The sequence below is a fragment of the Patella vulgata genome, chromosome 8 (assembly GCF_932274485.2).
Source record: "Patella vulgata chromosome 8, xgPatVulg1.2, whole genome shotgun sequence".
Lineage (NCBI taxonomy): Eukaryota > Metazoa > Mollusca > Gastropoda > Patellidae > Patella > Patella vulgata.
In genome coordinates, this window is record NC_065886.2 from 3,883,450 (window position 1) to 3,896,010 (window position 12,561).

Consider the following 12,561-nt stretch of genomic DNA (forward strand, 5'->3'; position numbering starts at 1 on the left):
TCGTAATGTCATGAATGCATTTGTGCAATACTGATCTGATGGAACACGGTGACAATCTGAGCATATAGTGAATCGTCTGGGTTGTGCATCTTGCAGTAAGTAAGAGCAGTCATTCCTGACCGCGGCCTTTACATTGTCTCATGTTACAATCAGAAGAAGGTTTGAAGTATTAGACGGAGGTTTAAAGTGTTAGTAAATCAATACGATATTACTCAAAAGATCAATGTAGTGGATGTTGACTATATAGTAACTATAATAAATCGTTTTGTAGTAATTATAAAGTGAACAATTGAGCAAGGTGTCTGTTTAGTGAATGTTGGTAGGAGGGAGAGAGATCTATACGATATCTGTTTATATCGGTGTATACACTCAGTGATTGTTCGTGGGTTATTAGCATACCGTTTACAATATCTTATTAGAAGACATATAGGCCGACTGTGATTTGGTGTATGTTGATATTTAATTAGGAGACATATAAACCTATTGTGATTGTTCACATTTAATTAGGATAGGTCGACTGTGATCTACTTGTATAGATATGATTAACATGTGGGATATTCTAACATCATTTACTGATGTAAAAACCATTTTATTGACTCTTGTCTTTATATTAGTTATTGGATATGTCATCTCAATGCAGGAACGATCTGGGATTCCTCCTGGACCATCATATTGGCCAATTGTGGGAAACATGCTGGATATACGAGGCAAACGAGTAGGTAAGAGACATAAATATTATGCAGAACTTCAAGAAAAATATGGCGACATTTTTCGAATTTATTTCGGTAACCAGTTGTTGGTAGTTTTAAACGATTTCGAATCTATCGAGGATGCTTTTGTGAAGCAAAAGGATCTGTTCAGTTCGCGACCAGTAGATAAGCTTTGGGGAATTCAACAGACTGTAAAAGACGGAAAGGGAGTCCTCTGGGCGAGTGGACAAGAATGGAAAGATGCGAGAAGAATGACAGTTCGTGCACTTCGGGATCTAGGAGTCGGGAAGACTACTCTGGAGGATAGGATCAAGGAAGAAGCTAAAATAATTTTAGACTATATAACAGCATGTGAGGGAAAACCATTTAAAGTCCATGATATAATGATGAAAGCTACAACCAATATAATCAGTACAGTTGTATTTGGTAAAAGATATGATTATAGTGATCTTGATTTTCTTCAAATCATTAAAGTTCTAGAGATAAATTTCAAGGGTGAGATGGGTGTGTTTTCACCTATTCATCAGTTTCCCATGCTTCGTTTCATTCCAGTCCTGGCTGCGAAAATATTGACTGCTCGAAATTCTGTCGAGAAGGTAAAACAGTTTATTGCTGATCGTATTGAGGAACACAAAGAAGTTTTCGACAAAAACGACATAAAGGATTTTATTGATGTTCATTTGGATATGTGTGCTAGTGGGGCATCCGATGTCACCAGTGAAGGCAACACGAAAAGAACCATTTTAAGTCTATTTCTTGCTGGATCAGACACGACAGCTACCACCCTCGATTGGGCATTGCTCTATATGATCCTTCATCCGGAAGTCCAGAAGAAATGCCAAGAGGAAATCGACAGTGTGGTCGGCAATATTCGTATGGTTGGTTGGTCTGGTAAGTCTAAATTGCCGTACAACGAAGCAACGCTTCTTGAAGTACAACGGATAGCAAATGCAGTGCCCAATACAGTTCCCCACACAACGGACAAAGATGCCGTAGTAAAAGGATTCCTAATCCCACAAGGTTCTTTGGTTTATGCAAATTTGTACGCATGCCACCTTCATTCTAGATACTGGAAGGAACCCTTACAGTTTAAACCAGAACGCTTCCTTGATGATACAGGGACGATATCCAAACAAACTGCTGCTACATTAATACCCTTTTCAATAGGTCCACGGATATGTGTTGGTGAATCACTGGCTAGAATGGAAATATTTCTGTTTTTCACCAATCTCCTACAGAGGTTTTCATTCTCGACCTCCGGCAGTGAGAAACCAAGTACTGATGGAATATGTGGAGTGAGTATGTCCACACCAGAATATACCCTAACTGCCACGCCTCGATAAGATTTCCGTGAATTCTAAAAACAAATTATTTGTTGGTGTAATTTGCTGATCGTTTTATTGCAACTCACATTTGCTCGTCGCCACCCATATCCACCCGTCCACCGTTGCTTGTACTCGCACTAAAAGAGTTTGTTCTCCGCCGATTTTCAACAAGTTTTCAGAAATAGTGTTGCGTTACAGAATGACCCTATTCACACAAGTAGTACCAGATTGATGTATTCTGACTAATTCATAACTTGAAACCTAGATTTAACTGTTACCAATATGATATATCACAGGTGACGGGCGACTGAAATAAGACTTTCTGTGCATTAACTGTGATTAACGCTTAAATATTTTATCTTAAAGATTATGTAGGTAAGATTGTGTACCGTTTTGTAGATATTGCTATATAAGCATAGTAGTTTGTAGTTTCATTTTTTTTATGTTAATATACATGATGCGAAATATCGTATTCCTTATGCAGTTGACCTTGTCTGATAAGGATTGTTATTGAAGGTTAATTGGTGGGCGTGTTACCTTGTCAGGCAAGTTAATTGGTGGGCGTGTTACCTTGTCAGACAAGTTAATCGGTGGGCGTGTTACCTTGTCAGACAAGTTTATCGGTGGGCGTGTTACCTTGTCAGGCAAGTTAATTGGTGGGCGTGTTACCTTGTCAGACAAGTTAATCGGGGGGCGTGTTACCTTGTCAGACAAGTTAATCGGGGGGCGTGTTACCTTGTCAGACAAGTAAATCGGTGGGCGTGTTACCTTGTCAGACAAGCTAATTGTTTATATGATTTGTTGATTTGACTTTAAATCGAGACTAATGTTAAATCTTATTGTAAAATACAGTTCACATAATAAATAAAATATACCAGCTTTCAACTAATGGAAAGAAGTTCATTTACTTACGTTACCCAATCTTAACCCTCTGAACAGCCAGGTGCTAATTAATGGGTTACTTGTTGAGATGAACAGATTAACATATTCCAATAAACAGTTATAATAAACTGGCGTGCACGTAAAAGATCCCTTGGAATTTGATATAAGAGTAGGGATTGTGGTTAGGTCCCGAAAAGCAAGCATCAAAGGAACTGATATTCCTTACAAAAGGTTCTGGTATTACTTACAAAAGATTCTGGTATTCCTTACAAAGGTTCTGCTATTCCTTACAAAGATTCTGGTATTGCTTACAAAGATTCATTCGATTATTTTCTTTAGAGCCATTTAACTGACGCAATCCCTAGAGCGATGGCGGCCCCTAACAATCTTATTACGGGGATAAATGCGGAATTATGATTATAATGATTGCTAACAGCGATCGTTTTTAACATCAAAACCAAAATCAGAGAAAAATGCATATCAACCTCAATCAGTCGATCACCATAGGCTTAACTGGTTTTCTGTCCCACAGGGGCTGAGACCCAACAAGCAAGGATGGTTGATGGATGGTGCATGTACGTGCATTTAGCGCGATAGGTGTTTATTATTTTCGCTAGATCTGTTGTTAACGAGAGGGGCAGTGGGAAAATGGGGGTACAATATTGTCATGGGGGGTACTATGGATATGATGACATGGAGGGTAATATGAATATGTTGTCATGGGGGATAATAAGAATATGATGACATTGCCGAGGGCATTGTCATGAGTATTTGTATTTTGAAATTATCGAAACACTGGCCGTCAACTATCAGCATATTGTATAGTTCTCGAACAATTTTCCGGTTTGTATAGGAGCCACGTTGTAATTGGATATAAGAGTAGACCGTAGCGCCGCTGTCTGGGACAAATCTCTCTCAGTATGACGTGTTGTCCCGGTATCTTTGATCAACAGGGTTGTAGACAGTCGTCTGTGACGTATTGGGGTCAACAGTCGATACAGGATGAATTATATTCAGAACACGTTTAAGATTTTGAGCAGTGACCCCATGTCGAGCTATCTAAAGACTGCCCCACTATTATTAGTATTTGATACACGTTTACAATAAAGCAAGTAACAATGGATGGATATTCCGCTAAAATTAAAGTTTTTGAAAAGTCCTAAAATTTTTATCCCGAGATTCGGAATTGAATTTGCACCCCACGCTGGGATCTCGGGTTTCGGTTAGAGTTCGTATCACCATGGAATACTGAAATAGGGTTTAACGTCCTACTGTTCTGCTCCGACTGGGCTAATCATAAACGTGCATACGCCATACACTATATGCTTTGAGGGAAATTTTGTCCGGACATCGGCACTATGGCCTATTCTTATTTCAAATTCCATCTGCTAAGGGATCTTTTAATGCACGCCAATGTCTACACGGGGCTTGGGTTTTTCGTCCCATCCGAACGACCAGACAGATGACCGTGTTAGGTCCTCCGTCCTGCACCACTGACAAGGGGAAACCACGCCGGCTAATCCCGATGAACTTTCTCGACAAACAGCGGGAACCAACCCGCGATATCCAGACTAGCGAGCCAGCGTCTTAGTCACTTACTCACCGTGGTTCGGTATCACTATGGAGCAATGGGTATCACCATAGGTGTTTGTAAATCTAATTTAGTGTCTATTGCTACCACACATGGCCCTGATATCATCAGGAATGACGAAATTCGTACTGAACGAAAAAACAATCTGATTAAAAATACAGATGTATATTTCGTTTCGTTTTTTATACTTTCGATAGCCTAGACTACATGAAGATCTGACCAGTTGTACTGGGGGGTGGCGTCATACGAGCGTGTTTTGACCCTATGACGTCCGACATTGATTAATCAAACAGCGTTGACGTTTCTAGAGGTTTACCCACAGTTCCGTGCACAGAGAGAAAGAGAGGACGAAATGAGGTTTAACGTCCACTCCACACAAACCAGGTCATTTCGGGACTAACACATATGGTGCAATTTTGTTTTCAATAATTCGCTTGCGCCTAGGGCTCTTTAGCCGTGGGAGGAAACCGGAGGACCCGGAGAAAATCCACGAGGATGGACAGGTGACCCTACTCCTTGTCACGTACAACCGGGGAATCGAAACCACGCCAGTTGACTCAAGGACAGACCTTATGATACAACCCGCACTCGCTAACCATTCGACCATCCACCCCCTGCGGTCTGCATAAACCAACGCATATATTGTTAAGACATAGATTTAAGTGGGACGTATATTTATAAATTTGTAATTATGACCCGATAATGCACTTTTATCGTCATATAGCTGTAGTGTAAAAAGCTATTTTTAAAACTGGGTCGTAACTGTGAGATGACTTATGCATACAGTCGTTCGTTCGTGAATGGGGTCATTAACATGTAATCAAGTCGCTGTCCTTTTATGGTAAATACAATCGTGTAGATAGCCAAATGCTAACAGTACGTGTGTCGTAATGTCATGAATGCATTTGTGCAATATTGTTCTACAGACAGTAAATCATCTTGGTAGCGCGTGCATCTTGCAGTAAGTAGGAGCAGTCATCCCTGACCGCGGCCTTTACATTGTCTCGTGTTACAATAAGAAGGTTTGAAGTATTAGACGGAGGTTTAAAGTGTTAGTAAAGCGAAGACTTCAATACGATATTACTCAAAAGATCAATGTAGTGGATGTTGAGTATATAGTAACTATAATAAATCGTTTTGCAGTAATTATAAAGTGACCAGTAGATAAGCTTTGGGGAATTAAACAGGCTGTAAAAGACGGAAGGGGAGTAGCCTGGGCGAGTGGACAAGAATGGAAAGAAGCGAGAAGAATGACAGTTCGTGCACTTCGTGATCTAGGAGTCGGGAAGGCTACTCTCGAGGATAGGATAAAGGAAGAATCTAAAATCATTTTAGGCTATATAACAGCACACGAAGGAAAGTCATTTATTGTTCATGATATAATGATGAAAGCTACAACCAATATCATCAGTACAGTTGTATTTGGTAAAAGATATGATTATAGCGATCCTGATTTTCTTCAAATCATTAAAGTTCTAGAGATAAATTTCAAGGGAGAGATGACCTTTTTTTCACCTATTCATCAGTTTCCCATGCTTCGTTTCATTCCAGTCCTGGCTGCGAAAATATTGACTGCTCGAAATTCTATCGAGAAGGTGAAACAGTTTATTGCTGAGCGTATTGAGGAACACAAAGAAGTTTTCGACAAAAGCGACATAAAGGATTTTATTGATGTTCACTTGGATATGTGTGCTAATGGGGCATCCGATGTCACCAGTGAAGGCAACACGAAAAGAACCATTTTAAGTCCAGAAGAAATGCCAAGAGGAAATCGACAGTGTGATCGGTGATAGTCGTATGGTTGGTTGGTCTGATAAGTCTAAAATGCCGTACAACTCTTCTTGAAGTACAACGGATAGCAAACGCAGTGCCCACTACAGTTCCCCACACAACGGACAAAGATGCTGTAGTAAAAGGATTCCTAATCCCACAAGGTTCTTTGGTTTATGGAAATTTGTACGCATGCCACCTTGATTCTAGATACTGGAAGGAACCTTTACAGTTTAAACCAGAACGCTTCCTTGATGATTCAGGGACGATATCCAAACAAACTGCTGCTACATTAATACCCTTTTCAACAGGTCCACGGATATATGTTGGTGAATCACTGGCTAGAATGGAAATATTTCTTTTTTTCACCAATCTCCTACAGAGGTTTTCATTCTCGACCTCCGGCTGTGAGAAACCAAGTACTGATGGAATGTGTGGAGTGAGTATGTCCACACCAGAATATACCCTAACTGCCACGCCTCGATAAGATTTCCGTTAATTCTAAAAACAAATTATTTGTTGGTGTAATTTGCTTATCGTTTTATTGCAACTCACATTTGCTCGTCGCCACCCATATCCACCCGTCCACCGTTGCTTGTACTCGCACAAAAAGAGTTTGTTCTCCGCCGATTTTCAACAAGTTTTCAGAAATAGTGTTGCGTTACAGAATGACCCTAATCACACAAGTAGTACCAGATTGATGTATTCTGACTAATTCATAACTTGAAACCTAGATTTAACTGTTACCAATATGATATATCACAGGTGACGGGCGACTGAAATTGACTTTCTGTGCATTAACTGTGATTAACGCTTAAATTTTTTTATCTTAAACATTATGTAGGTAAGATTTTGTACCGTTTTGTAGACATTGCTATATAAGCATAGTAGTTTGTAGTTTCATTGTTTTATGTAAATTTACATGATGCGAAATAAGTTGCTGATTAAAATATCGTAGTCCTTATGCAGGACTGATAAGGTTGGTTATCATAGGCGTATGGGCAGGGGGGGGGGGGGCAGCTGCCCCCCTAACTTTCGGGTAAGCTGACTTTTCGGACAGACGGGTAAAGTGAAAAAAAATTTTTATTTCATCTACTTGGCAAAATAAAGTGCCCGAAATCTAATAAAAAACTAATTTTATAGCAGTAAAACGCGTTTGCGGCCGTCAAATAATCCGCTTCTTCGCCTCTCAAAGAAAACCGGCGCCGCTGTCTATAAACCCGAAATTTTTCGGGCATTGCTAGTTTTGCTTCCCTAACTGTCATCGAGCCCTAATAAAACACTAATTTTACTTTTCTTGTAATTGAATATCACGAATTTGTTGACTATGTATTAAAACATTTTGTCTGGAGCCACTCTACTTTGTGCGACATTTTTCGGGCATCGATTATTATTTGTGAATGCAAGTGCAACAGTCTGATTGGTTGGTTGTAATACAGAGTGGGATTTCAGTTACAAAACCATTGGATACTTTTGGAGTTGCTTACACGGGCTAGAATAGCAGAAAACGCATTTGCGGTGATTAAATTTTCAAAATTTTCTCCGGGAGGGTGAGGCCCCCATACCGCGCGACGTAGGCTATATCGGTAGGCTATATTGGATCAAATTGAAGTTGCTGTATTCATAGGCTGGAATAGCAGGAAAACGCGTTTGCGGCAGTTAAATTTTCAGAATTTTCGTCCAAAGGTCCCGTCTTCGTGGACTGTAAACGATTGATTGGAATTCGAGTCAGCCACCTTAATTAGGCTATATTAGACCACTTTGAAGTTGCTTTGCTCACCGGATGAAATAGCAGGAAAACGCGTTTGCGGCAGTTAAATTTTCAAAATTTTCTCCTAACGGGCCCGTCTTCGAGGACTGTAAACGATTGAATGGAATTCGATTTAGCCACCTTAATTAGGCTATATTCGGCCACTTTGAAGTTGCTTTGTTCACCGACTGAAATAGCAGGAAAACGTGTTTGCAGCCGTCAAATATTCCAAAATTTTCTTTGGAGGAGGTGGGGTGGGGTGGTGGGGGTGGGGGTCCATACACGGTAAGCTCCGCTTTTTCGCCTCTCCAGGAAAACCGGCGCCCGCTGTCTGTAAACCCGAAATTTTTTCGGGCACTTCGGGTTCTGCCCCCCCCCTAACTGTCATCCAGCCCGTACGCCTATGTATTGAAGGTTAATTGGTAGGCGTGTTACCTTGTCAGACAAGTTAATCGGTGGGCGTCAGACAAGTTAATTATTTATATGATTTGTTGATTTGACTTTATATCGAGACTAATGTAAAATCTTATTGTATAACACAGTTCACATAATAAATAAAATATACCAGGTTTCAACTACTGGAAAGAAGTTCATTTACTTACATTACCCAATCAACAATCTTAACCCTCTGAACAGCTAGGTGCTAATTAATGGGTTACTTGTTGAGATGAACAGATTAACATATTCCAATAAACAGTTATAATCAACTGGCGTGCACGTAAAAGAACCCTAGGGATTGTGGTTAGGTCCCGAAAAGCAAGCATCAAAAGGAACTGATATTCCTTTCAAAGGTTCTGATATTCCTTACAAAAGGTTCTGGTATTCCTTACAAAGATTCTGGCATTCCTTACAAGATTCATTCGATTCTTTTCTTTAGAGCCATTTAACTGACACAATCCCTAGAACGATGGCGGGCCCAGTTCGTTGGTCTGAGAGTCTGAGATACCCAGCCCGCCCCTAACAATCTTATTACGGGGATAAATGCGGAATTATGATTATAATGATTGCTTACAGCGATCGTTTTTAAAATCAAAACCCAAATCAGAGAAAAATGCATATCAGCCGCAATCAGTCGATCACCATAGGCTTAACTGGTTTTCTGTCCCACGGGGGCTGAGACCCAGCAAGCAAGGAGGATATACAATCTGTATGCGCCTAACAGGCAGCCACTGTAATTTAGCTCTGTGTTTGTTCTAAGATTTTGGAGTTATTTCATTGTGTACAACTTTCAAAGTTGTTCTGTCATTTTCTCTTATCATCAGGATTACTTTGTGCAAAAAATTTCATTGTGAATTTTTGGATTTTAAAAGTTTTTTACAAGTTTGTTTAAACAATGGATTTAAAATGAAATGTTGTTATCTAGTTTGCTGATTGTGAGCTGTTTTTAGTGAACTGTCATCATTTATCTGTAAGTAACCCTCAAACTCTAATCATCCAAACAATGTGAGGTATAATTACTCAGCGAAAAACTGAAATGTTGTTGACTAGTTTAGTGTTTGTGAGCTGTCTCATTGAACTTTCTCTATTCAACAGTTTGTTAAACCCGGTTTCTACTCATCTAAACACAGTGATGTACACTTATTCAAGGGAAAAACTTTTTTCAATTAAAAACTTTGGTAAAAGACTTTGTGAAAATTTAGAGGTTAACTTTCTGAAACATCTTGGAATTTTTCGCAGTGGTCGAAGAAGTCGGGGAGGAAAGCTTAAGGTGAACTATGATCAGGGTATCTTTCCTATTAAGGTACATGCAACATTAAACTCTGAAAACAAAATCTGTCAACACCCTTCCACAGGCACCAATATAAGAAACCTTGTAGAAGTCTATCCGCAGCATAAGTCATCTCAACTGAATTTATTTCTCTGGAACTCATGTTCCTGCCGTAACAAGACTCTTGAAATTTTCGACTTTATCATTGAAAATCAAATTGATATTCTGTATCTAACAGAGACTTGGTTACGGTCAAACGGCGATGAGGCTAAAATAGCTGAATTAACCCCACCAGGCTATACGTTCAAGCATGTTCTCAGGAATACATCAGTAGGTGGTGGAGTCGCTGTTATCTATAAATACCAGCTGAATGTTGAGATTCTAAACCCCCCGAAACATGTTAAGTACTCCTCATTTGAATATATTGAGACATTAATCAAGCATTGCAAAACATCCACTCGGGCTGTTTGTATCTATAGGCCCCCTCCATCAAGAACAAACAAACTGACATGTGGTCAATTCCATGACGATTTATCTACATTTCTAGGTTCCTTAAGTGTCAAAAAGGGGAAACTGCTCCTTCTGGGTGATTTGAATACCCAGTATGATGAACAGCATCAACCATATGTCAAAAAGATTCTTAGTCTTTTAAATACTCATAAGCTTATCCAGCACGTAAACACAGCCACTCATAAAAATGGACACATCATTGACTGGGTTGTTTCTCGACAATCTGATTCAGTAGTTCAGTCAGTCTCTGTTAAAGATCATCAAATGTCTGATCATTTTATGATCAAAATATCTTTGAACTGTTGTAAACCACCAAACCCAAAGCAGGTGATAGATTGCAGAAACATTAAGTGTATCTCAAAGACAGATTTTGAAAAGGATTTGTTAGATTCAAGCCTCTTTAAAAATACACCTGAAAAGGTTGACGAACTCGTTGACCTGTACAATTCAACCCTTACCTCCCTTTTGGACAAACACGCTCCATGTATATCCAAAGTTGTTCGTGTCAAATCCCATGCCCCGTGGTACACTGATGAAATTGCTGTATTGAAAGGTAAGCGTCGGGTAGCTGAGCGAAGATGGCGGAAGACAAGATTTGAAGTACACAGACAAATTTTCTGTCAAGCCAGATCAGATGTGAACAATAAACTCCGACAGGTGAAAACCCATTATTACAATAACCAAATCTTAACAAATTCCGGAAATTCTAAGGCTTTATTCACTCATCTGTTTGATTTATTAGGACAAAGGATATCGTCCCCACTTCCAGCAGCTCAGGATTATACCACCCTGGCAAATGACTTTGCAAGTTTTTTCAAAGGGAAGATTGATAAAATCCGAGATGACTTGATTAAATCAGTAAGGAATGAAACTACATATACATCACAACACACATCCAGGCCTTCTCCACCATCTCTTATTCAGATGACACACAGCTGACTGGAAATTACTTCATTTCAAAAACTGTTCCATCTCAAAATTTTTCTGACATCAAATTGTGTACACGTGACATTAAAGACTGGATGACAAGAAACATGTTGAAATTGAATGACAGTAAAACAGAATGTATCTTCTTTGGTCCAAATACTCGTCTGAAAAATCCAGGTTCAAATGGTGTGGTTTTAGGTGATGCAATAATTGCACCATCAGACACTGTGAAGAACTTAGGTGTCCTCTTAGAGCCTAATCTAAGCATGGACAGTCACATTCGCGAAATTTGTCGAAAATGCTATTTTCAGCTCAGAAACATTAGCCATATAAGACACTTGATTAGCCAGGAAGCAGCTGTCACACTTGTGTGTTCTCTGGTTTTCTCAAGGATTGACTACTGTAACAGCTTGTTAGCAGAAACATCTACTGCCAATATTAAAAAACTTCAACTTATACAAAATACTGCAGCTCGAATTGTTACCAGATCATCAAAATACTCTCATATAACTCCTGTTCTGAAATCACTCCACTGGCTGCCAATAAATGAAAGAATCATCTTCAAAATCCTGTCCTTGACTTATCAGTGTGTAAATAGCTTAGCTCCAAAATACTTATCCGACCTTATGCAAATACATGTTCCCTCACGTAACCTCCGATCAAACAGACTTCATCAGTTGTGTTGCCCAAGGTGGAAGCTAAAATCATTCGGATATAGATCATTCGCAGTTAATGCACCTAAAGAGTGGAACAATCTACCAGAAATCATTAAATCATCTTCAACTCTCTCTTGTTTTAAATCAAGACTTAAAACCCATCTTTTTGAGAAATGTTATCATGATTAATCGAATTAATTAACTGTATGCGCTGTGAGCATGCCTCTGTGCATGGATTACTAGCGCCATATAAATGTACATATTATTATTATTATTATTATAAATCAATGGTGCATGTACGTGCATTTAGCGCGATAGGTGTTTATTATTTTCGCTAGATCTGTTTTTAACAAGAGAGGGGCAGTGGGAAAATGGGGGTACAATATTGTCATGGGGGGTACTATGAATATGATGACATGGAGGGTAATATGAATATGATGTCATGGGGGGTAATATGAATATGATGACATGAACGAGGGCATTGTCATGAGTATGTGTATTTTGAAATTATCGAAACACTGGCCGTCAACTATCAGCATATTGTATAGTTCTCGAACAATTTTCCGGTTTGTATAAGAGCCACGTTGTAATTGGATATAAGAGTAGACCGTAGCGCCGCTGTCTGGGACAAATTTCTCTCAGTATGACGTGTTGTCCCGGTATCTTTGATCAACAGGGTTGTAGACAGTCGTCTGTGACGTATTGGGGTCAACAGTCGATACAGGATGAATT

General features: G+C 39.4%; 1 protein-coding gene across 1 annotated transcript; it reads left to right on the forward strand.

Moving 5' to 3' along the window:
- Positions 1-2,914, forward strand: LOC126829763 (cytochrome P450 2D3). Its single transcript, XM_050559879.2, has one exon. The coding sequence runs from the start codon at positions 539-541 to the stop codon at positions 2,051-2,053; it is 1,515 nt and encodes a 504-aa protein (XP_050415836.1). The 5' UTR covers positions 1-538; the 3' UTR covers positions 2,054-2,914.
- Positions 2,915-12,561: the final 9,647 nt, after the last annotated feature.

What these genes read in the sequence shown, in the direction of transcription:
- LOC126829763 (XM_050559879.2), top strand. Translation starts at nt 539, where the DNA reads ATGATTAACATGTGGGATATTCTAACATCATTTACTGATGTAAAAACC.